This window comes from Equus asinus, chromosome 17, assembly GCF_041296235.1.
Source record: "Equus asinus isolate D_3611 breed Donkey chromosome 17, EquAss-T2T_v2, whole genome shotgun sequence".
In the NCBI taxonomy this organism is placed as follows: domain Eukaryota; kingdom Metazoa; phylum Chordata; class Mammalia; order Perissodactyla; family Equidae; genus Equus; species Equus asinus.
The window spans coordinates 47,217,270-47,241,424 of NC_091806.1; the positions used below are offsets into that span (position 1 = coordinate 47,217,270).

Sequence of the window (24,155 nt, forward strand, 5' to 3'; positions counted from 1 at the left end):
GGGGGGCATCCATCCTTCCTGGCTTGGCCGGGGCCCGCAGGCGGTGTTTTTAGGGTCTGGGGGCTGAAGCTGTGATGCTGCCCATCTGAGACGAGGGGGAAGGGTACAGGAGTTGAGGGAGTTGCTGTGTTGGCCGATGTGACACGGATGCTGCCACTGTTCAGAGGCAGGAGAGCACCATCGTCCTGCCCGGGTGTGCAGGGAGGCTGGCCACCCTTCAGCAGAGCCATCGGTGGGCTCGTGGCCCTGCACGTGCTGTGAACCCTGGTCTTGCCCATGTGACGGGAGCCCGTTTTGTTGCCTGACTTCTCTGGGCTACCCGAGGGCTCGATCCTGGAGCTCCCTGGGCCCTCAGGAGGGTGGCTGTGTGGACGCCAGTCCAAGCCCGGAGCAGGCTCCTGAGCAAGCGCTCAGCCGCTGGCCTCAGCGAGCCCTTTCTGGATCCTCCGGGGAGCTCTAGAACGGGTCCAATTTACCACAACCCTGAGTAACCAGGAGCAAAGATCGGCCTGCTTGGCACAGTCAGGTCGTGTTCCAGGCCTCAGTCTAGTGAAACACGCGGATGTTGGATGTGAGGGAACGTGCTGAGGGGACGGCCATGCGGACGCGGGCCTGCCAGCCCCGCGGGCCTGCGCTCTCTGTGTGTTGACTGGGGAGGCTTTCAGACTCTCTTCCTGACAGCCCGAGATATGCAGACGTCAACAGAATGCACTCCAGGAGACGGGAAGCAAAACAGACAGACAGCGACAGACGGGAAGTACGAGGTCTCACGTCGGGGGCATGCAGAGGGACAGCAGGAAGTCCTTCAAATCAAGAAACTCCCAGGACAGACTACAGTCATGGACTCCAGCGGACACTCCCGCTCCATAAGGGTATTCCAAATTGGACGTACTCCTGTGGGAGGGCATTGTGGCGACGCTGAGGACGGCTGCTGCCAGGCCTCCTGCGCTGGCCGTTTGCTACCTGTCGGCTGCCTGACAATTACGTTCCCAAGGAGTAGTAATTTAAGAATACACCTTACAGAGTCAACTGGGTGACATTCATACTACAGATTCCAGACCGTAAGGTTCACTGACCTGATAGAAAGATTCTGCTGTCTGACAGGAGGAAATCAATTGTTATTAACCGGTTACAGAGCCAGTGACACACACGGCGTAGGCGCTACTCTGTGGGCCGAGCTCCTGGGACGGGTGAGTGTCAGGGACAGCACGTGTCCCTCCACCATCACTTGTCATGGAGCCACTGCCTACTGTAATCCACCTCAAACTAGGGACAGACCAGCCACGCCTCCAGACAGCATCGCCAGGAGGTGTTTCCAGAACACAGGGAGCAGTGTCCCCAAGGGCGGGACCGGGGCTGCCCATTGTGGCCACCACACACACTCTTCTCTTTAAATGGCAAGGGTCCACTGGTGTCCAGCAGTGGCCTTAGCTTCTCTGAGACCTTACACGGTAGTCTCACGAAGGGACTGTCTGAAGGGTCACGTTTACCTCGCCTGGAGCAGAGCCAGTGGGGATCATGTGACATTAGCAAGAAAGGTAAGCAGTTTTCTACAACACACAGTACATGATTTTATTAGAATTCAAGCACCTGACCCAGCCACCCTTAGAAGTATGTCCATTGAGCTCGTCCTACACAACATGGCACGGGCCAGTCTACACAGGGACCGTGGGGACCGCAGGGAACACAGGGCCCACTCCCCGGCCACCTCTGACCTGTGCGGGCCCAGCCCCCACCTCCCTCCTGACGTGGCCCCCTCACCCTGCTGGTGTTATCACACACAATGTGGCTTGCAAGGTTGCAGAAGCCACCCTGGATCGGGGGTCCAGTGGGGAGAAAAGTTGGAAAGGGCTCCCCAGCAGCTTGGCCAGGTGCCTGCCCTCTGATGGGCGGGCCTGGGGGGGGTCGCTGGGCGGGCCCTGGTGGCAGCGCTGCTGCGGGTGTCTGGGGCTGCTCTGAGAGCCAAGGGGCAACCTCTTCGGTGCGGGCCACACTTCTTACCTATTGATTTCTGCCTTCGCATCGTACCTCGAGGGAGGCCCAGAAATGGGCCTTTCGGGCTCCCAGGAACAGTGGGTGTCATCACGGCGATCCCCTGGCGTTCGTACACAGACTGCAAACCAGAGAGCCCGGGGTGAGCCATGCCGGGATCAGCCCCACCTATGGCGCCCAGGCCCAGAAGGTGACACAGAAGTCCCGGGCAGCGGGCACCCATCACGTGGCTTCCGGGCTGCTTCCAGGAGCACTTAAGTGTCCAGCTGAGGCTGACAGGACACACCAGCATCGAGGACTCAGAAGGGCTCTGTCTGTACCTTCCCCACTAGCTCCCGCCCTCTGCCAGCGTGCCCGGTTCATGGAGCCATGGTCTGCCTGACATCATTCACCGAGTGGCTGACAGACAAGTCTCTGGGAGAGTGGCCAGGACAGATGTCCTGTAGGAGAGAGAACACCCCGGTGGGTAGTGGGGTCTGACCGTGGCCATGTCCTCAAGCAGGAGCCTCCATTTTCCTCCTCCACAAAATGGGCTAACAGCACCGGCCACAGCGTGGTGCATGGAGAGCTGGTCCCGGCTGTGAGCGAGCGAGCTGCAGGACGGCCCTGGAGCTCCGAGGCCCAGTCCAGCTCCCGTCTTCCCTCCCCGGCCTGGCTCAGGAGGAGCCTAGAGCCGGCCTCCTTTGCTTTGGAAACAGATGCCCTGCGCAGCCTCCGCCGAACCTGCTGCTTCCTTGACTGTAAAACTGAGGTTGCTGGCTGCCCCCATGTCTCTGCGCTGGAGGGCAACTCAGGAAAAATATCGGATGCAGAACCCGATGGAAACACCTGTGCAAGTTCCTACATATTTGGTGCTCGTGTCCCCAGCCTGGTGAGACGCAGACCTAGGGTCTGGGGCTTGGGGGCTCTGCTGGCTCTCTCCTCTGCAGCCTGAGGCTGGGCTTGGAGAGTGTCTGGGACATGGTGGGGCCTGGGGTGCAGCCAGGGGCAAGGACTGGGGAGGCAGGGCCCGGAGGGAAGGGCTGACCTGGCAGGATGGCCGCCCACCGAGAGCTCGAGCTCGTGCAGCCGCTGCTCTCCCCTCGGAGTTCCAGAGATGGTGGGGGAGGGGCAGGCGGAGCATTTTAATTGTAATTGTTCACAGTTGTGTTTGTTTTAATGTGTACTGCACAAAATGATCATATCAAATTGGTGATCCTTACGGGTATTACTGTTTAAGGAAAGGCTAGGTTAAACAGAGTGAGTCAGTTTAAAGTGGATTCAGAGAAAATACTGTGTAAGTATTCAGAGCAGGTAGTACTGGGATCCAGCACCAGGCACGAAGATGGGGCGCCGAGGGCTGAGTCAGGACAACAGTGAGAAGCAGCCTGCCCAGGACGAGCCGGCCCGGGGAAGCCCAGCGCCTCTGCCCCAGCCCCTGGGCCGCCAGGCAGGGTCCCGAGAGGGCGGCTCTGAGCTGGGCACTGGGCGCGGTGACCCGAGTCCTCGAAGCCCAGCCCTGTGCGACCCCAGCTCCCGGCCCCTGAGATCTTGGGAGGCATGCCCTCGTCCCCTGGGTCCTGCTGTGCGTGGAGCCGCCACTAGGGGAGGCCCCTACGCCCGGGTCTGAAGCCGGGCCTCTTCCAGCCCCGGGGGCTTCTGTACTCTGGGTAGACTAGGAGCGGAGACCCTTCTGTCTGAAGGGGCTCTCAGGCCTTGCAGCCCTAGAGGGGTGTGTGTGCGCGCATGTATGTGTGGTGACTGAGTGCAGGTCATGTGGTGAGTGGCGGCCAGGCTCTGGTCTGTCCCCACTGGGCCACAGTGCCTGTCCCGTGGCCACTCAGCCTGGGGCTCCGTGTCTGGACAGCGTGGGGAGTGTAAGCCACCACTGCAAGGATGGTCGTTGCCACTCAGGCTGGGCCCTGCCACCACAGGGGCGATGCTGCGAGGCCCGCCCACTTCCCTGGTCCCCGGGGCACGGCCACTCACGTTCATGTCAGAGACGGACGGGAAGCACCGGCTGGTGGGCCGCTGCTTGATGGTGGCCACCCTGGACTCCACGGCCACGTTCTCGACGGTTCGGGATGGCTTGGAGGCGGGGACTATCTCATCTGGTTTGTCTGCAACGTGAACACGACGATGGGAACAGCATCAGTGACCGCAGTCCCAGAAACACAGTCAGGGGCACGGGTCTCAGCCAAGGCTGAAGCGCCTTCGCATTTTAACAAGGCGTTTCCCGCTCCGCCTCCGAAATGGGGCAAGCTGGTGTCTCTCACGGCCTGCGGAGCCACGCGCTGCCCACTGCCACACACATCCACACCGACACTGTCCCTTCCACAGACCCCATGCCCCAGGAGGGCGCATGGGCGGGACGGGGAGAAGGGCCCCAGAGACACAGCCTCAGCCCTGGGAGCCCCGTCTCCCTGGATGCCAGCTCTTCCATGGAGCCCTGTGGGGTTCCCTGATGGGTGACCTGCGCCCACTGTCGGAGCGCTTTCCTGGTCATGAGTCAGAGGTGCGGCTCCTCTGCAGCCAAATGTGGTGGCGGGGCCTGAGGACCCAGCACCCGAGCCTGGAGGCCACTGGGCAGGGTGGGCGTGAGGGAGCCTGTCCTGCACAGGGTGGTCCCGGGCTTCCCCTACTAGCAGAACATTCTCATTTCTTTGTGAAAAAGAAAGCCAAGGTTAGTTATTAGTGATCCTTAGATATTTTTTTTAAAAATCAAAAAGTTGAGATTTAAGACATTAGAAGACTTTTGGGAATGTGGAAACTGAAGCACGTCCTGGACCTACCCCAAGGCGCTAGCCTTACTAGTGGGACGTGGGGTTCAGGCCCCGGCTGTTCAGGACCCCGGTTTGCCGAGACCCGCAGAACCGGAGTCCTCGGGGCGCTGTGCCCGCGGCCCCGTCCACCACAGCGGCCCCTCCAGCGAGGCGCCACCTGGCCAGTGTGAAGCCAGAGTGAGGGGGCGCCGGGTGCAAAGTCCCACTTTGGACCCTGTGAGGCACAGCACTCCCCTTGCCCACCCCTGGCCATCCAGAACATTCTGTCCATGAGCCTGAGGTCTTTTCCTGGGTGACCCCAACCTGTTTGGGGTCTCGTGACTCCTGTGAAGCTCGTGCCGTTGAAAAGGCCCAGGCCTCTGGGGTCTCGCCCAGACCCTGAGCTGCGAGGGGGGCCCCGGGGAAGGAAGGCGCACCCCACGTTGTCTCTCAAGACACGGTGACTCCCAGAGAGGAACCGCCTCAGAGTCACCACACCCCTGGGGTTGCCCAAAAGGGGCCGGCGGGGGGGGGGCTTCAGGGGGGCGTGCCAGGGCGGGGTCACCCACTGAACCTCAGCGCTGACAGGTGTGGACTCTGCCATCCTCCACGGAGACACTTCCCTGGTTAGCCCTGGCTCTAGAGCCCTGCCCTAGATGGGGGTCAGCCAACCAGGGCCCTCGGGCCAGGTCCCGCCTGGGCCTCGCCTCTTCTTGTTTGGCCCTTGACCCAAGGACGGTCTTACACTTTGACGAGGTTGTGAAAGGAAGGAGAAGAACGTGCAACAGAGAACATAGGGCCCGCAGAGCCGCAAACACCCTATCCGGCCCTGCATGGGAAACACGTGCGCCCCAGGTCTGGACACCCCTCCCCGTCCACCTGCCGGCAGTCGCCGGAGGGCCCTCCCTGCCGCCTCCTCTCCTGGCTCACTGCCTCCCCCTCAGGGGCACTTCCTTCCACCCAGGGATGATGGGGACGTTGGTAAGCAACGGATCCTCAGGGAATTGGTCAGAAATACCCATTTCTCTGGTGTCACTTAGCAGCGGGGACACCCGCAGCTACAGTCACTGTGTCCCCAGCCCCCGCTTTCCTCCTCGCTGCCCGCTGAGGTGCTGTGCAGTTCTGCTCTCTCCTCACCTCCTTCCCTTTGCCCCAGTGCTGTCCTGTACACGCGCCCTGACCCCAGCCATCTGCCTCCTCTGAGAAGCCTTCCCCCTCAGATTTGGGCTGGGAACCCTGCCCTGGTTGGGATTTCACTGCCTTCTGCGCAGGTCTCCCCGGCCCCAGCAACCCAGCCTCGCTCCCCTGGACTGCTGCACGGCTCAGGGCCTCTCATGGCAGCGGTGCAGGGGACATGTCGCTGACTTCCTCAGCAGGCCGACAGTATACCCGCACGTCCACCTGGCCTGTCCCTGGAAGCTGGGCCCTCGGCGTGGCTGTGGGTTTTGCTTCAGCCAAGGTGCTGGCTGTCTCTCCCATGAGGGCAGGGAGTCAGGCTCTCTCCGGTGCTGGGAGCTTCGTCTGCAGGCTCCGGCTGTCTGCTCAGCCCAGCCTGTGCTTCAGCACGTGCAGCTCAGCTAGGCGCGCTCCCCAGGGGCCTCCGGGAATGTGGACCCGGGGCGGAGGATGCACTGACTTAGCGGAAGAGTGACTGGAGCCCAGCAAGATGTCCCTGGGAAGCATTGTAGATGGAGAGCTCGGCTGGGTAGCTGGCCACATCTGGGCACACCTGGGGGTGAGGGATGGGGGCAGCTCTCCCATGATGGAGGTGGCTCTCCCATGATGGAGAGCTAAACCAGCCGGGGCTTCGAGAGGTTTCCAGCTGTCCCCTAACCTGATGGGGCTGGTTTACCCCCACCCCAGCACACAGAGGGTCTGCTGGCTGGCATCCCCGAATAGCACCGGGAATCTTCCCACACCTGGAATGAGCAGGCGGCAGACTTGATCTTGGGGCCCCAGGGCATGTGGCAGGCACCCCAAAAACACGCCTCGAATGATGAGTGTGCCCTGCTGAGGCAAAGGCAGCCTGGGTAGCAACAATGGGCCCGGTCCCGGTGGAAGTCCCAGGTGCCCTCATCCCAACAAGAAGCTGGCCGCAGGGGAAGTCCCATCGTGCAGAGAGAACAGCTGAGGGTCTGAGATGCCTACAGTCCTGCAGGTGGAAATCTGGGGCCAGGTGGCAGCTTGGGCTCAAGTTGAGGTCACCCAGCCCCTGTACCCACCCTTGAGGCAGGAGTGCCGGGCCCTGGGGGGCAGTGGAAACTCGGGTTACCATCAGAAACGTCTGCCTCGTCCCGCCGACGGGAAAGCAAGGGCTGCTGTCTGAAGTCGGGGCTCCGTCTGTACCCCCGCCAGGCCGCACAGTGAGGGCGGGTGGGGGGTCACTGACACTGCGTCCCCTGGAGGAGTGGCCACCTCCCACGTGGACACCCTGCTCTTTGTTCCAGCCTTTGCCTCCCGCTTCCGTCCCACTCAAATGTCCTTCTGAACCAGAGCACAGGAGGGCAGCTGGGTTTGGGGCAGGTAACGCGGGGGCTGTCCTTCCTTCCCAGTGACGGCTGCTTAGCATGGTCTCTGCGATGCTCTCGTCTCAGGGAGCCTGCGCCTGACCGCTCGCCCCGTCTTTGAGGGTTTGGTGACTGGAACAGGAAGGCTTTGAAGAAAAGCTGAGAGACTGTGGGTTCCTGCTTCTCCCTCCGGGCTCATCAGGATGATTACGCTTCGTCCATAAAAGCTTTGGACTGGGGCCTCCGGGGGAAGGGGGTTAGTGACTCCAGCACCTGCGACTTCAGATGGAGTCCTCGGTGACTGAAAACAATCTCACAGACAGATTTGAAAGTGGTCAAGTCTTAAAAAACTATCTAGTAATGAGCTGATGAAAATGCTCCAGAAGCAACCCCGTACTTTAATTTTCAAAGCAAACGTCCGGTCTGTTTAGTAGCCAGAGGTGATGCTCACCGTCTGTACACTGCTGACTTCCTGGCGTGGGGAAGAGCATGCTCGGGGAGAGGCGAGGTGGCGGACTCGTCAAGCACCGTCAGGTCACACGCAGCCATGGTTCTCTTAGGAACCAGGGGAGGGGTGACAGGAAGGGCTGGTGTCCTGCTCATCACCAGAGCCCGCAGCCCATGAGCTCACCCTTGACCACAGAGACTTCAACACAGTCACCCAGGGCGTCCCGTGCCTTCCTGCTGGAGAAGCCCGCTGGCTTTGCAGGAGGAAGGCACCCAATTGTGGCAACAACTCCAGCAGCCAGGATGACGCGGGCACACATGGCTGAGACAGGAGCCTGTGGCTGCACCTGTCTCCCTCCAGGTGGAAATTGGGTGCCCATTGCAGAGACCCAGGCTCTCGGGCTCTGTGCCCCCCTTTGCCTGTGGCCACATGCAAGGCTGCAGTGACCCTGAGCCCGGGAGCTAGGCCCCCATCTGCTCCTCGGAACCCTGGGGAGAGCATCCCAGATGCTCCAGAAATGTCCGGCGAGGCCACGATGGAGATGCTCAAATTCTCCAGCTTTGTGAAGTGCTTCCTAACATCTGAGATATCCGCGAACCCTGTCATTCCTCAGTCGCTCTCCTCTCCCTCGTGCCCTTGAACTAGTCGTTTTGCCAACCTCTCTGGAGGGGCAGGGCCACTCATGCCATCCCTCGGGGTGAGAGGGCACGCGCAGGATTTCCTCCACAACACAGCTTCCAAGAGGAAGACAGAAACGCCAGCAGCACCAGGTGTTAGAGACGAGCCGCGCATGTTGGCAGCTGCCGCTGTCGCCAGCTGGCCCAGCTCGTTGAACCCTCCCAGGAGTCAGGGAAGGGGTGGGGAGCCGCTGCGCCAGCCCAGCAGACTGCTCCTGGCCTGCGGGCTCTGACGAGTCTCCAAGAGACCGGCCGAGGGTGCAGCCCGAGGTGCCAGGAAGCCCGGGTCAAACCCGTCCCACCACCCCGGGCCTGGCAACTGCATGGAACTGCCCGGGGCTACGTGGCCCTGGCGGGGGCGTGGGGAGGGGGATGGGGCCCTGATCACCCTCGAGCCCGTGAGTGCAGTGTCAGGGTGAGAGCAGGCCTTAGGAAACACCGGATGACTAAGCAGGGGCTTAGAGATGAGGAAACGAGGACTCGGGGATCTCGGTCACTTGCTCACTTGCTCGCAGCCACTCCAGCAGGAGGCGGCTCCTGGGGTGGAGCTGGGATGTGAGGCCCTTTTACTGTTGTACCCGTCTCCTAGAGCTCCTAGGACAAAGTAGCACAAACCAGATGGTTTAAAACAACAAAAATTGATTCTCCTCCAGTCTGGAGACCAGAAGACTAAACTGAAGGTGTCGCAGGACCCCGCTCCCTCCGGAGGCTCCAGGGGAGGGTCCTTCTCGCCTCTTCCGGCTTCTGGGGCTCCAGGCGTCTGTGGGTTGTGGCTGCAGCCCTCCAGCCTCTGCCTCTGTCTTCACGTGGCCCTCTCCTCTGTGTCTGTGTCAAAATGTCCCTGCCCTTTCTCTTATGAGGACCAGTCATTGGGGCAGGGCCACCCTGCTACAGTATGACGCATCTTGATTCCATCTGCAAAGACCCTATTTCCAAGTGAGGTCCCATGCTCAGGTTCTAGGTGGGCGCGAATTCTGGGGGACACTATTCAACTAGTAGATCCATGAAGGCCGGCTTTTCTCCTGTTCCCCCGGCCTTTGTGGAGTGTGATGGACGCTTCTTAAGAGGGGAGGCCAGTGCTCCGGAAGAGACCGGCGGGGGCAGAATGACGGGAGTTGAGTGCTCATTGCACGCCTACTATGAGCTGGGTGGGCGCTGGGCACGACTCCATGGGATGCCCTCACCCTTTGTGGTGGGTCCCCGATTGTACTGTGAGGAACTGAGGCTCTGAGCTGGCAGGGCCGCGGGCCAGGGGAGGGGACACTGCAGCCCCGTGATGGGTGGACAAGCGCACTCCGCCGCCTGCCCCTCAAGAGCTGGATGCGCCACGGCTGCTGGGCCCTTCGGGCCTTCTTGCCCCCGACCCATCTCCTGTTCTAGCTGGGCTCAGGGAACACGGGGAAGGAGCATTTGATCTCGAATTTGCATCCAGTTTTCTCTGCTGTTCAAAGGAAGGCAGGTCTCCACTCTCTAATAAGACTCTTGCCTGTCCTCGTGTGGACTCTGCCTGGGCCCACGCAGGCCACGTGCCCACTTCTGTCCCCATCCTCCCTCAGGCTCCGGGGTATCTGGCTGCTGGAGCTGCCCCGGGGAGGAGGGTGGCGCGGATGGGGCCGGCGGGGAGGGGTGCAGGCCACAGGCGCCTCTGAGGCTCTCCTTGACAACAGACACTGGGCCAGCTCTGCAGGGCTGCTGGGTTCCTCGGGGCTTCTGGTGGGGGACTGTGAGGACAGTCCGGTGGACAGAGGGGCTGCGCCTGACAGCAGGGGATGGGCCTTGGATTGAAGGGGAATTCAGAGAGAAATGTAATCCCAGGAAACTTTGTTTCCAGGGCACCCACCACGTGGTTGATGTGGTGACCCATCCTACATAGCCCCCTGGGAGTTCCCTGGGCTGCCCCTAGGGGCTGGGGTGGAGGCCCAGGACTGCTCCCAAGAAAGCCTGCTGGACTGGCCTGCATCTGCGAAGACAGTTGGGGGAGAAGGGGGCGTGTGCGACTCGGGGCTCCAGGACCCACACCCCTGTCCCGAGACACAGCCTTACTGGGTTCCAAGGCCCTTCTCCCCAGATTCCAGTGTTGTGGCCACTACACTGTGCCTCAGCGCAGTGCCCGGGTCACGTGACAGGCTCCCCTTCGGCCCCTGGGATAAGTGGTTTTGACTTGACGGCGCTGCTTTCACTGTTGGGGTGCCTGTCTCCAGCAGCCAGGCGAGGAGCCCCCACATATAGTGCGGTGCAGGCGGAGCCTGAGTCCGTCTGGGGCCCTGCTGTCGGCCACCCCGGGCTTGTGTCTGTGCTGTTCCTCCCACCCTGCGCCAGCCCTGCAGAGGGGCAGGGAGGGGTGCAGCCTTATGGCTCCGCCCGGCCTCCACCTTGAGGACAGGTGTCCTGCAGGTGCAGAGCAGGGCTCTCAGAGAGCGAGGGGCCTTCTGGGAGCTCAAGGGAGGCAGCTCCTGCCTGCGGCGAAGGCAGCCAGCGGCCAGGGACCCTGCCCTCTATCCATTTGCCAGGGGCTCACTGGCCTGCACCCTGCCAGCAGCCTCGTGTGGCCTTGTCCACAGAGCTCAGAGGGTCCCCAGCAAGGCAGACTCAGCTGTGACAGCCCGAGTCCCGAGGGCTTCACAGTCGTGATGACATAGACACAAGTCGGGGTGGGGGGGGATGCAGAACATGTTGGGGGGGACCACAGACGGGAAAAGCGAAGCAGACGGAACAGACTGAAACGGGACGTGTCCTGGAGCCCAGGCCTCCTGGCGGGACCCCAAGCAGGGAGAAGACAATACAAAGTGACCGCACATTGTAGACACCACGCCGACGGCCACAGAGGGGTCCCCCACAGGGTGTGTGGGGGCTGGGGACAGACAGGGCTCGCCCCTTACCCTTCTTCTTCCGGACGGAGGCTTGCAAACAGAGAGGGGCGTGTGAGTCCGTGGTGGCAGTGCTCGCCCAGTGCCTGGGCTTCGATGCGCATTGGGGGTGGGGGGGGGCCCACAGCCTGACCGCCCACAGCCCACAGGGGCCAGACCCTGGCAGGCGGGCGTCCAGAGAGTGAGATGCACTGTCTGTGGCTTCCCCGGGAAGCTGGGCACGGTGACCCTCCCTGTCTGACCGCCCGTTGGTAAATGTGCTTCCTGGGAGGACCAGGCGCCTTCCTGGGGCCTTCCTTCTCACCTAGCTCCCCGCCCGGGCCAGGGTGGAAACTGAGTCCCACCTGAGCGAGTGGGAACAGAAGCAGCCTTTAGGAAGGGTGCCCGAGGCCTGGCACAGGAGAGAGGGCCTCGGGATGCCGAGGGCTCCGGGACCTGCACGGGGCCCCCCTGTCTGAGCTGGCCCACTCGAGCCCCCCTTTAAAGAGGAGCTGCTGGCTGGTCCTCTCAGGGGAGGCCCCTTCAAGGAGCCAGCGTGGCACGTGCCGTCTTGTTTCAGAGAAGGCCACGCAGTAATTCACAATGTCATCCGCATCAGGTGTCGGGCCAGGCGCAGGGGACAGTGTGGTTTTCCTGGTGAGTCTTGTTTGGATGGACAAGGTGTGGTCAAGCAGGGGGCCAGAAGACAAGGGACCTGCGGGGAACTACTGGTTCTGGGTGTGGGTGGGCCACACCATTGCAGGGGCGCTCTTTCCTGAAAGACCTAGGCCTCAGTGCAGACCTGCAGATTCCAGCCCAGAACGCAGTGACAGTGAGGGGTGCTCGCCCGGAGGCGGCCTCGGCCGGAGAGCTGGTCAGCCTGCTCCACTGCGCCCACCATGGACGGAGCGGACGAGACCCCGCCCAGAGGAGCCGCAGGGAGGAAGGGGCCACTGTACTTTCCTGGGGAGAGGAGGGGTCGAAGGGTCTCCCACTGAAGGCTCAGATCAGCTCAAACACCAGCGAGGGTGCTTGGGTTTCTACCAGCCGGACCCGCTGGGCTGACGAGGGGGCCTGGCGCACGGGGCTTGCTTTGTGGCCCACGTACAGCCGCCTGTGCAGAGAGCACAGAGGCTCCTCCGTCCCCACCCGCGGGCCCTCCTCGTGTTCTCAGCTGAGCAAGCCTGGCAGCCCCTTGCTACTTCTGTGGGGGCCAGCGCCACTCGCCTTCCAAAGGTGTCCCGGGCTCCATGGTGACTCCCCGATCGGACATTTAACCAGCCTCTGGGGGGCTCATGCTGCCAGCTCCAGAGTCATCCCTCTTTTCAACAGCTACCACGGCAACTAGACCCAGGGCCATGTCACTGCTTATCCTTCCCCAGCTACATGATGGGGTGGGATGGCCAGAGCCTCTCTGCTCCTCGTGGACCTCTTGAGGAGGTCTCAGCAGCTCCCTAAGCCTGGGGTGCGGCCCGCCTGGCCCGCCAACTCCGCTGCTCTCTATGCCAGACCCCAGGGCCGAGCTTTGTGGTCTGAGCCGAGCCTAGACGGCCAGCAAAGGCAGGTTCCAGGGGAGGGCGCCCTAGACGTCAGGGGGAGCGGTTTGGGGGACCCTGGGGGGCAGCTTACCTTTATCCACTAGTGAGAGGCCCAAAAATTCAAAACAAAACAATGTTAGATGAACCAAGAAGGGGACAGGGCCCCACTGTAGCCACACCCCTGAAGCCAGCAGGATTCTGAGGGAGATGCCACGGCGGGAGTCACCCGCCCGGGCGAGTCCTGACGCCATTCCCAGGCTTGGGGGCCAGGTGAGGGGCAAGCAAGCAGGCACAGGGCCATGCATGAGCTGGGGCTCCGCGGAGGCCAGCACTGGGGCGGCCCGGGAGCGGCGACAGCGCAGGCGGGGTGGGCTGAACGGTTGACTCTTACCGAGCTCCTCCAGCTCCGAGGTCATGGACTTGGAGCGCAGGGTGAGGGCCGTGGTGGGCGCGCGCTTTGGCGGTGGGGGAGCTTGAGGGGCAGACAAAGAGGAGGGTGAGGACCTGGCCGCCAAGCTCCTCCTCCCCCACCTTCCAGAACAATCTGGGAGGCCACTGACCCTGAGCCTGTGGTTTTCTTCCGGGAAGGCAGACAGGCAGGGGTTGTCCCCCAGGGCAGGGAAGCCAGCAATTGTCACCCTACCATGAGTCACAAGGCTGAAATTGTCTGCAGGCTCCTCGGGGCCGGCCGAGATGGGTTGGGACCAGCCATGGTGCTCAGGGGGCCCGGGGCGGGCCCTCTCTGGAGAGCTTGCTGCCCCCCTGCACCCAGCAGCACACCCGGCACTGGGGCCCTGCCCTCTTGGGTGAGTGGGAAACGCAGCAAAAGCCTGCAGAGGGGAGCGCTCTCTCTGCACTGCGCCTGTGCCTAACAGGGACGGAAGGTTCCTGTGGCCTCTGTAGGCCTCTGCTGCCACCTGTCAGCATCCTCAGCAGGTGGGGATTCCCCTTTGTGCGCCTCTCCCCCAATCACGGCAGAGATGTGACTCTCATGTGTGATGTCCTCTCTCGGGATCTGCCCTCCCACTCATTCAGGGGCCTGGAGGAGCCCCCCAAGCAGTGCTTCCAGGGAGGGCCGCGGTGGTCTACTCCCTCCTCCCCTACAACCTCCACAGCTCACGGACCCTCCTCCAGGCAGCCCTCCTGGCTGCACCACCTGCTCTCTCCCCAGCCCAGACTGAGGGCTCCTGGGGGGGTGGGTGGGAGGGGCAGGCACACTTGCTCTTGGGAAATGCTGGAGTGCCAGAAGGACTGATGTGCTGCTCCAGCCTCTCCCCTACCAAGGGGACCTGGGGGCATGTCTCCCCTCTGCAGGCCTCACTCAGCCCCTATGTCACCCAGCTGGGGCCTCCCTGGGGAAGGATGGTGGACCTGAGTCACTGTGGGGGGCCAGCAAGCTGCCCTCTGCAAACAGGCCAGCAGCGGGCTCTGTGGCCCTTCCTCCTTCCATGGGCACAGGCTGCACCTGGCGGGACCCATCCCCAGTGACTGATGGACAGGTTGGCACGGAGCCCCCCAGGTCCTGGTCTGTTGAGCACAGCCCTTGCCTGAGGCTGCCACTGCCGCGCGGGCAAGCCCCAGGTCATCTCCTAGCCTCCTTTTCTGGCTTCTTTCCCTAGTCTTGGAGGGGGGCCTGGACCCCCCAGTGGGAGGAGACCCCTGAAAGTGTGCCAGCACAGGAGGCTGGAGAGAAGGGTCCCACCCCAGCCCCCACCCATCCCGTGGACAGCTGGGGCGGGCACCTTTCTTCCTGGCGGTGTCATCGGGGTCGAGATTCCTGGTCACCGTGACCACCTTGAGGACGAGGTGATTCCCTCCCTGGCGGATCATGTTCACCACCTGCCGGTGGCCGACCTTCACGACGTTCTCATTGTTAACCTGCAGGAAGACAGCATGGCATCAGAGGGTGGGTCCCGGGGAGAGGCAGCAGGGGGCCAGCCCACGGCAGAGATGCGGCTGCCTCCCAAAGGGGCAAATGCAGGGACATCAGGAGACCACCCTGGCTCGGAACCAAAGGTGCTTTTGGGGAAACAGGAGCGAAAGCCGGGTGGCTGGCTGTGCAGGTCACTTAACATGGCCAGGGCGCCAGGGGGTGGGCTTCCTGCAGCCGGCGTCCTTCACCTGGCGCGTGGCACGTGGCAGAATTCCACTGAGTGAGCGAGTGAGCGCTCTGCAGCTGCCGGAGGACAGACCCGATTGAGGTTCTTACGCAGACCTGGGAGCAATTTTCCTGGCCACCAGCCACGCACACAAAGCCCGACAGGAGATCCCCAGGGGCCAGGGTTGCAGCCCTACAGCTTTCCGTTTTTACAGTTCGGAAGAAGCAGGGCATTTAATTGCTTCACATATTTCGGGAATACACATCACACGACATGGCCCATTTCCTCCAGGCGGGCGCTCCCTCCCTCCTCTCCCGCCCCGGGGCCTGAAGAGGCATAAAAGCTTGGCTGACGAGGTGCTAGGAGCAATGGGTCCCCTGCCCAGCTCAGTGGGACAACTGCAGGCCCGTGCTCCAGGGACGGGCTCCACCAGACGCTGGCTCCACTGTGGCCACCTGGGCGTTCACGGAGCTCTTGGTACCTGTCAGAGCCCGTTACGTGCCCTTTTACCTCCGTTCGTCCCCGCCGTGGCAAATACGGCTGGCACAGAAACTGACCCGAGGTGACATCCCGCAGGCAGAGGAGGAGCTGGGCCTCAAACCCCGGTGCACTCTGGGCCTCATCAAACTCAGCACAGCTGCAGCCCTGCTCTGCACACCATCCCACCACCACTGCTAGATCAGAGTGACGGACGCGGACGGGACGGGCGAGAGTGCAAGAACTGGGGGGAAAGAGAGAGCTTCACCCCGTGCACCTCCTTTGATCACAGGCGTTTGGGCCCCACCCCTCCCACCTGCTGGAGTGAGCCCTGCGGGGGGCCCTGGCACCTGCCATCCCCCAGCTCCCCGGGGGAGAGCCGTGCACCCAGGGGCAGCAGAGAAAATGAAGCCACAGGATGGCGAAGTTCCTAACTGCTCCACGCACTGTCTTTGAAGGGGGAAAACCGCCCTGACAGTAAAGATCAGAGAAGCACCCGATCCACCGTGCCCCACCGCGGGGTCGCCCGTCCCCATCTTGCCGTGCTTCCTTCTCCTGCTACGGATTCTTTAAAAACCTCTCAAGTGCAGTGTAGCCACAGACAGAGGAGTTAACAAGGCGTGGTGAATTTTCACAACCTAACACCCCAAGTAACCAGGCCCCCAGGAGAAGCATGAGGCGCCTGGCTCCCGGCACCAAGGACACGCACACAGGCGACTGTGTGCTCACCTGAGTGGCTCTTCCAGCCAGACGCTGGGCGCGGGGTGGGAGGACTCAGAGTGGGACACGCTCTGCAGCCTCGCCTCCGAGGTGGCCAGCATGTCCACTTGCCCCAGCATTGCTGTGTCTCGGGAGCCCCGTCAGTCCTGGACAGGCAAACCGGACAGTCAGCTGCCCTACACTGAGGGGCGTGGCCCCCTCCTGGCCAGGGACAGGACAGTCCTAGGGGGACCTTCAAGGAGAAATCCGCCTAATTCCGGGCCATGGTGGTGATCTTGCAAAGCGATTACTGGTGGCTCTCCTTTTCACCGATTTTCCTAGAGTGTAATCAGGAAACCAGAGGAGTTTAGGAAGCAATGAAGCCAGGTGGAGGGAAAGAGTGACAGAGCGTTCCGCCAGGACACGAGTCTGTTGGCCCTGAGCTGCTAAGGGCAGGAGAACACAGCCCCGCTCGCCCAGACCCCAGCTCTGCTGGTGGCTCCAAGAAAGACGGGGACCCCGAGCTCTGAGCCCTGGCTGATGTCTCCCCTCTCTTCTCCCACAAGCCCACCAGAACAGCGACTGCTGCTCAGGAACTCACTCGTTCCTTCACTCCGTCAGTCAGTCATTCCACCAACACTTTTGCTCTGAGCGCCCACTAAGAGCCGGGAGACAGGGGTGATGCTGGCGGACCGTCCGTCCCCGCCCTCAGGAGCCTCCGTTCTCGTGGGCGAGTCAGATGACACACAAGTCAGCGAACAAATGAACGTCAGCTGTGCTGAGCGTCACCTGAGGAAACAGGGCCCGGCAGGGGAGAGGGAGCAGGCGCCCCTGCGAGGGGATGAGGCGTGGGGAGCAGACAGAACGAGTCCTGAAAGCTTGGGAGCGTGCTCCAGGGCCCTGCTCACGGTGGGTCCCCAGTGCAGCGAGACAGGGCTCCAGCAAAGAAAGCCAATGTCCCCTGATTTAGTCCTGTCACCAGCGTTCTGACGCTCGAGAGAGGCTGAGATGCTGACAGATGGAGGACTCGGGCCAGACCTGGGCTTCGATGGCTGGTGGGCTTGGGGGGACCCAGCAACCAGGCCACTGGTTAAGGAGGCGGGGGGTGGGGAGGGACTTGGCCTCTGACCTCCATCCAGCCATCCTGGTGCCCGCGGCCTGGGGCCCCACTTCCTAGAACCCTGAGCCCCTGAACCTTCTGTGTCTGTGTGTGCCTGGTAGCTGGATGTTGTCCTCTTGTGACTCTGGCCAGGGCTGGCCTTGGCCACACTGGGGAGCGGAGGTTTGTCCCTGTGCCTGGGGAGGCGCAGGGGCCCAGAGTGTTTTGTCTGAAGTGTCAGAGACACGGTGACTTAGGGTTTGTGTTTTGGGAAAAGGTTCTCCAAAGGAATGAATTGCTAATGGTGGATTCTCAGGCCCCACGGCCGCTGGGTGAGGGCATCTGCGGGGCCATCAGTGCCCTGAAGGGCCTGTGGAGACAGAGCAACAAGCCTGGGGCTGAGGGCCTCAGTGACTCGACCATTCCAGGCCCCTTGGCAGCCCTGCACCACAGCCCAGCTCGTATGCTGGCATCACCTGCTTGCTGGGTGACCTGGAGTGGCCTATATACCCTCTCTGGGCTCCAGCTGCCTGGTTGATGAAACGTGGGTGAGGTGGGGTTTGGAAGAACCCAGGACCACGAGGGCCGGTCCACGTACAGGTAACACTGCCCTTCAGCCTGGATCCTCTGGATCTGAGGTGCCCTGACCCATCCTTTCTCAGAAGCCGCTGTCCCACCTGAGCTCCCGATGGCCGCACTAGCGGTGACAGGCACAGAAAGTGTAGTCTTGCTGCCAGCCCTGTGGGCGGGGTGCCTCCCACGCCCTCCTGACAGACCTGCCTCTCCTGGCGCGTCACAGCAAGGGCCGGGGCTGCTGGAGAGCTCGGAGGAAGTAATCTCCGATTACTGGAGGGCCGCTTGGCCTTCTCCGAAAGCCTGATGACAGCGGGGCTTAGGCGGCTCAGCGGGGCTGGGGCTGAGCTGGGAATCAGGATTGCTGGGATCAGACTCCCCTCGCATCCGCCAGACCTGTGTAGACAGACCCTGAGAGCACACCGGGGGACCCCATCCAGCTGACCCCAGGACAGGAAGCCCCCTGATGGAGAACTTGGCTGCACCAAAGAGCCTGTGCCTGGCCCTGACCTTGTGCAACGAGCAGAGCCCACCCGCCCAGGATACGGTGGGTGCCGGGGCCTGGTTCCCAGGAGCAATGGGGCCCGCATGGCCCACCTCCGCCCACTCCGCCAAGCACAGAGGATCCATCCTGACCCGCCACCCACACAGACCTTCCGGGGCTGAACTCTAATTGCCCATCCACTGCCCCATCTTCCCAACCACCTCTGGGGCTATCCCCCGGGCCCGCTGGAGCCTGCCCCACCTGCCTGCCCTGGGTGCATCATCCACTTCACATCCCGGACACACCTGTTAGGGGCTGAGCTGTGGTCCCCCAATTCCTACGTTGCAGTCCTAACCCCAGGACCTCAGGCTGTAGCTAGATTTGCAAACAGGGTCTTTGCAGAGATACTCAAGTTAAGATGAAGGCATTAAGGTGGGTCCTAGTCCTGTCTGATTAGTGTCCTTATAGCAAGGGGAAAATTCGGACACGGGCACGCAGGGAGCAGGCCACGTGAACATGGAGGAAGACAGCGGGGCGATGCATCTCAAGGCAAGGAACCCCACCGACCACCGGCAAGCCACCAGCAGCTGGAGGAGGGGCCTGGACCAGATGCTCCCTCACCCCTCAGGAGGCACCAGCACTGCCGACGCCTCCGTCTGGACTTCCGGCCTCCGGCCCGGGAGACAATCCATTTCTCCCATGCCACCCATCAGTGGTGCTTTGTGACAATGCCCTCGAGCGTGGCCTCCCCACCGAGGGCTGGGCGGACAGCGGCCTCCACTGCAGGCCTTCTCTGCCCACTGCCTTGGATGCACCTGGGATGCTCCTCAGAGGCTTGCCGGCCCCCTGACCCTCCAGGGCCCTCGTGCGCTGAGGCCCCTGGGATCTTTGGTCAGTCCTGGAACCTCTACCGCTCCTTTCTTGCCAAACCAGGCATCATAGCCCCTTATCTCCCTTTCCTTGTCTTTCAGCTCAAACCCAGCCTGCTTCCCTGGCCAGAGAGGTGGCCCCTACTGGAAGCTGGAACTCGTGACAAACGACGGTTGAGCGCACTTCCCAGGAGCTTGGCCACCCCTCCCTGGGGGACCTTGGGGACCAGCTGCTATCCCCCAGCCTCTGCAGTTATGTGCACTGCCCCAGGCTGGAGGCCAGTGGGGAGGAGCCGTCGGGGCCAGCAGTGACCCCGGAGTGACTGGTTTTGGTTCAAGGGAAGCTGGGAGTCCGGGGCCGAAGGCGCAGACCCCGGGGCTGTGGTCCCCCCGGACCTGCAGAGCCAGCAAACACAGCCCTGGGCGGTGAAGGCCACGGTCCCCAGATGCTGCTGCTGCTGCTGCAGACCCAGGGTCGTTGCTGGTCCTTGGGGCTTTCTAGGGGGAGTGTCGAGGGTGGGCCTTGGGGGGCAAGGAGAGGTAACACCATCGGAAAATGACCGCAGGAGCCTGGGGAGGGGACGGGCCACACAGAGAGAAGCCCCCCGCCCAAGGGTGTGTGTGTACAGAACTCCCCGCCCCCTAGAGGTCCATCAGAAACCGCCCACTTTGAGTGACGCCTGCACTGGACACCGGATGTGGCTCCCTGAGAAGACAGTCTTTCCAGGCGCCCCCTGTTTCTGCCCCTGGACTCAGATCTCGGTGAAGCCTCCGGGCACTGATCCTGCCTCCTTTCTCCTCTCTCCTCCTCCGTCCTGGGGCTGAGGGAACCCCTCTGCAGGAAGGGGGTGCCCTCCAGGACAGGTGCCAGGGGCAGGGTCCAAGTGCCCATGTTCTTCCACCTGCAGGGGAGCATCTTTGCCTCCGGGACCTCCTGTCTGCTCAGTCCCAGAGCTTCCTCCCTGGGCTGGGTAAATGCAAGGATGGGGGCTGCACTCCTGGCGCCTCCACTCCCCAGCGAAGACAATGTGACGCCTGTTCCCAGAAACAAGGACGGGCTTCCTAAGCCGGCTTGGCCACAATGGGCAGCAACCCCTGCCCACGGGCCCCTCACGCTCTTCTTTCCCCTTCCATCCCTCCTCAACCACGCCTGTCTTAAATTCTCACCCTGCTTTGCAGAGTAGATAGGCTTTGGATGGAGTCCTTCCCAAAAAGCAAGGAATGTACAAGGTCAGAGCTGTGGGCTCTGTGGGCTCTCACGGCTCGGCTGCCAGGGTGCGGGGAAGCACTTTGACAGTGCGGGCACAGAGGTGCCAACTGCCATGTGCTGAGATGCCTATAAATATCCTCCTCCGAGAAGACACAAAAAGACTGCCAGGACACTTCCACGTGGAATCGACAAGACCAGGACTAAACGAGGCAGGATGGGAACGTTCAGCTACATTCTCCTTCCTAGTGCAGTGGGGACAGAGGACCGAAAGGCAGAGCCGTGTTTTAGGATTTCCCAGCCTCTAAACAAACTTAAAATTCAGTTTAACCCTCCACGGGACTTTGGAGCCAGCTCTCATCTTTCAAACAGATGCTCCAAATCGCTCATGTGGGGACGGAAACCTCAGAGACTGAGGAGGTGAGATGCCTGCTGTTTTCTCAGATGCCCAGGCTGGCATCCTGAACTTTCATGGGGTTTCCAGTGTCCCCCAAAAAACCCGGACCTGCAATTCTGGCATGCCGCCACTAGGAGGAGGTGTGCACCTGGATGTCTCGCCACGTTCCCAGAAGGTTAGACCAAGTCCTGAGGCTCCTGGAGATGACAGCCTTGGCGGAGAGACAAACCATTCACGGTCACAGACCCTGCTAACTGTAAGGAAGGGTGCCGTGCCTCTCCATGCATCGTCCTTACACGCAGACACGGAGTGATTCATGGAGGGAGTAAACCATGGCCACGTCCGGGGGAGGTCAAGACCCCGAGCCTGGCCACCACCACAGTGCAGGGAATATACGTCAGATGCCTGCCACAGCATGGCTTAATAAGTGGCACGTAGGTCCACACCCAGGACCCGAACTGGCAAACCCTGGGCCACCAAAGTGGAGCGCGTGAACTTAACCACTATGCCACTGGGCTGGCCCCCACTGCCCCCACTTTTTGAGCACTTCCATCCTCTGGACATAGTTCTATCATAATTTTAACTAGATCAACATTCAGGATTTACATCATGACTATGTGACATCTACTCACGGCCACACTGTGTAGTATATTATAAGTACTTTACCTTTCTTCATATATTTTGTTTTCCCTGGAGTGAAATAATTTTCTATTGTTTGTTTATTGGTTTAATTTTCTATGTGCTTAACAGTCATTCAGATCTAAACACTTCCCTAATTGTGTAAATCTCTTTTCAACATCCTCAAATACTTCACGTGTTTTGCTAAGTTTATCTCCTGGAAGGAATCACTCCCCAAGCTTCTGCTCTTCTCTGAACAATGTGGGCTCGGTGCTCCAGGCCTCTGTCCCCATGACTGTTGCCCTCAGGATTCCTCTGAGTCTTTCTTGTGTTGGCTCACCCAGGTCTGAGACCCCACGTATCCGTTTACTTGGTATAAAGCCTCATTTCCTGCCATGGACATTCTCCAGCAGCTTCCCAATAAAAGGCGTTAGGGAGACGACTTTTTTTTTGAGACATAGTCTGCTTGAAATGGCTTTATCTGCACGCTTCAGTGGTAGCTTGGCTGGGTATAAAATTCGAGGCTGGAGGATAAGGCAAAGGAAGGTCTGAAGGCCAATGTTCTGCAGGTGACAGCTATAAAGTCTGGACAAAAGCTGTCCCCTACTCCCACCCCCAAACAGACAAAAACAGTTCCCTGGAAGCTCGAGAGAGTGCATGGAGGGAGGCAGACTTTGAACGGGGCGGGGTATTGGAAGCTTTGGGCCATGGTCACAGTGTGGTGTGGGGCACCTAAGGCTCTGATAGAAATTGCAGCCTTTTCAGTTTGAGATATGAGAGGACAGAGGTCAGCGTGGCCACAGCTGTCCAAGTGAGGGGAGAATCCCAAAAGAGAGAGAGCCAGAGAAGAGGAGTTTCGTGTTCAGTGTCTTACTTTTCCCAAGTCTCTGGCTGACGTCTGAACTGTGAAAGCACAGGGCAGACCCAAAACAGCCTGCAGATGAAGCTGACCTGCCTGCACTGCATCTGAGCTGCTGTCACTGCCGGCCAGGCAGCGTTGGCCATGTGAGTCTAACCAAGCTAATTATCAGCTGAAACAAAAACATCAACACTCATCAAGGAAACAGAACAGAATCCAGGGTGGCCACAGCACAGCATTCACAACATTCAGGATACAATGCAAATCTACTTGAGGAGCCCAAAGATGACCAAGATGCTGCAATTATCAGAGAAGGACGTTAAAGCAGCTATTACAGTGATGCTCAATTAGATGAAGGATAATATACTCAAAGTGAATAAAAGACAGGAAATCTCAGCAAAACAGTTAAAAATGTAGAAAGAATTAAGTGGAAATGTTAGAACAAAAAAATACAATAGCTGAGATTTAAAAATGCACTGGCTGGACTTAAGAGCAGAATGGATATGACAAAGCAAAGAGTGACCTTGAAGATACGTCAATAGAACTCATCCAATACGAAGAAGACAGGGAAAAGACTTTCAAAAGTGAACAGAGTCTTAAAGACCCATGGGACAATGTCAAGGGTCTAAAATGAGGATAACTAGAGTCCCAGAAGGGGAGAAAATGAGAGTCCCAGAAAAGAGAGAGAAAATGGGTCAGAAAAAATATTTGAAAAAATAATGGCCAAAAACTTCCCGAATTCAGTGAGGGACATAAATTTACAGAATTAAGAAGCTCAGTGAAACCCAAACAGGATAAATATGAAGAAAATCAGACCCAGGCACATTACGGTCAATTTGCTGAAAGCCAAAGTTAAAGAGGAAATCGTTTTTTTTTCCCTTTTTTTAAGATTGGCACCTGAGCTAACATCTGTTGCCAATCTTTTTTTTTTCCCCTTCTTCTTCTTCTCCCCAAAGCCCCCCAGTACATCATTGTATATTCTAGTTGTGGGTCCTTCTGGTTGTGCTGTGTGGGATGCTGCATCAACATGGCCTGATGAGTGGTGCCATGTCTGTGCCCAGGATCTGAACTGGCGAGACCCTGGGCCACTGAAGCAGAGTACGTGAACTTAACCACTCAGCCACGTGGCCGGCCCAAACAGGAAATCTTACAGGTGCCAGAGGATAATGACACGTTACTTACAGAAGAACAATGATTTGAATGACTGTGGATTTCACATCAGAAACTATGGAGACAAGAAGAGCAGGGAATAACATTTTTAAACTGTGAAAGTACAATAACTGTCATCCTAGAATTCTGTATCCAGTGAGAATATCTTTAAAGAATGAAGGCAAAACAGGGGAGTGATGTCAGCATCATGGTGGAGTGAGTTCTCCTGGCGATCTCCCCCCCCCCCACCTCCACCATACAACAAAAAAGACATTCATACTCCAACAGAGGACATCCACACAACACACAGGACGTCTGAAAGACCCATGCAGCCACATGTCAGAGGGTGGAAAGGCTAGAGCCCCCCTCGGAGGAGGTGGAATGGGATAAGAGAAAAGTTCGTCCCCTCCCCAAAAGACTGTGATGCCAGACTGCATGCAGCCTCCAAGAGGGAAGGAAGTGGGGAGAGGATGCTTGTTCGTGGGAGCATCACAGATCCCCAAGGTCCCTGGCAGCCTAGGGGAAAGCCCCTACCGAGGTGAAAGCTAATGTGGGGGTGACATCAAGCCAGCACCCCAGGAGAGCAGATAGCGAGGGCAGAGTGAGAAAACCCCAAGAGCACACAGGAGAAAGAACCCTACCCCCACCCCTGCTGACTCCAGTGTCTGGGCAGAAGCAGAGGGTTCAGCACATGCAGCTCTTGACACCCACTCAGTGGCAATAGGTGGTAACTGCGACCAAATTACACCATGGTGTGCAAACACAGAGCCATGCCCTCTAGCAGTATCAAAAATTATATCAAATCTCCAGACCAGAGAGAAAATAACAAGTACTCAGAAATCACTCCTGAGGACACAGAAATATGTAATCTAAATG

At 60.0% G+C, this 24,155-nt stretch overlaps 1 protein-coding gene across 3 annotated transcripts in view; it reads right to left on the bottom strand.

Annotated features, from left to right (window-relative positions):
• The window catches only part of SHANK2 (SH3 and multiple ankyrin repeat domains 2), a 559,575-nt gene that overhangs the window by 18,624 nt on the left and 516,796 nt on the right, over positions 1-24,155 (bottom strand). For all 3 annotated transcript variants that reach the window (XM_070488373.1, XM_070488372.1, XM_070488374.1), the window contains 6 exons: positions 14,492-14,627; positions 13,141-13,221; positions 11,245-11,265; positions 3,961-4,091; positions 2,002-2,113; positions 1,077-1,097 (listed from right to left, as the gene is read on the bottom strand). In XM_070488373.1, coding sequence (XP_070344474.1) covers positions 1,077-1,097; positions 2,002-2,113; positions 3,961-4,091; positions 11,245-11,265; positions 13,141-13,221; positions 14,492-14,627 — 502 coding nt within the window. The remainder of the gene's footprint in view (positions 1-1,076; positions 1,098-2,001; positions 2,114-3,960; positions 4,092-11,244; positions 11,266-13,140; positions 13,222-14,491; positions 14,628-24,155) is intronic.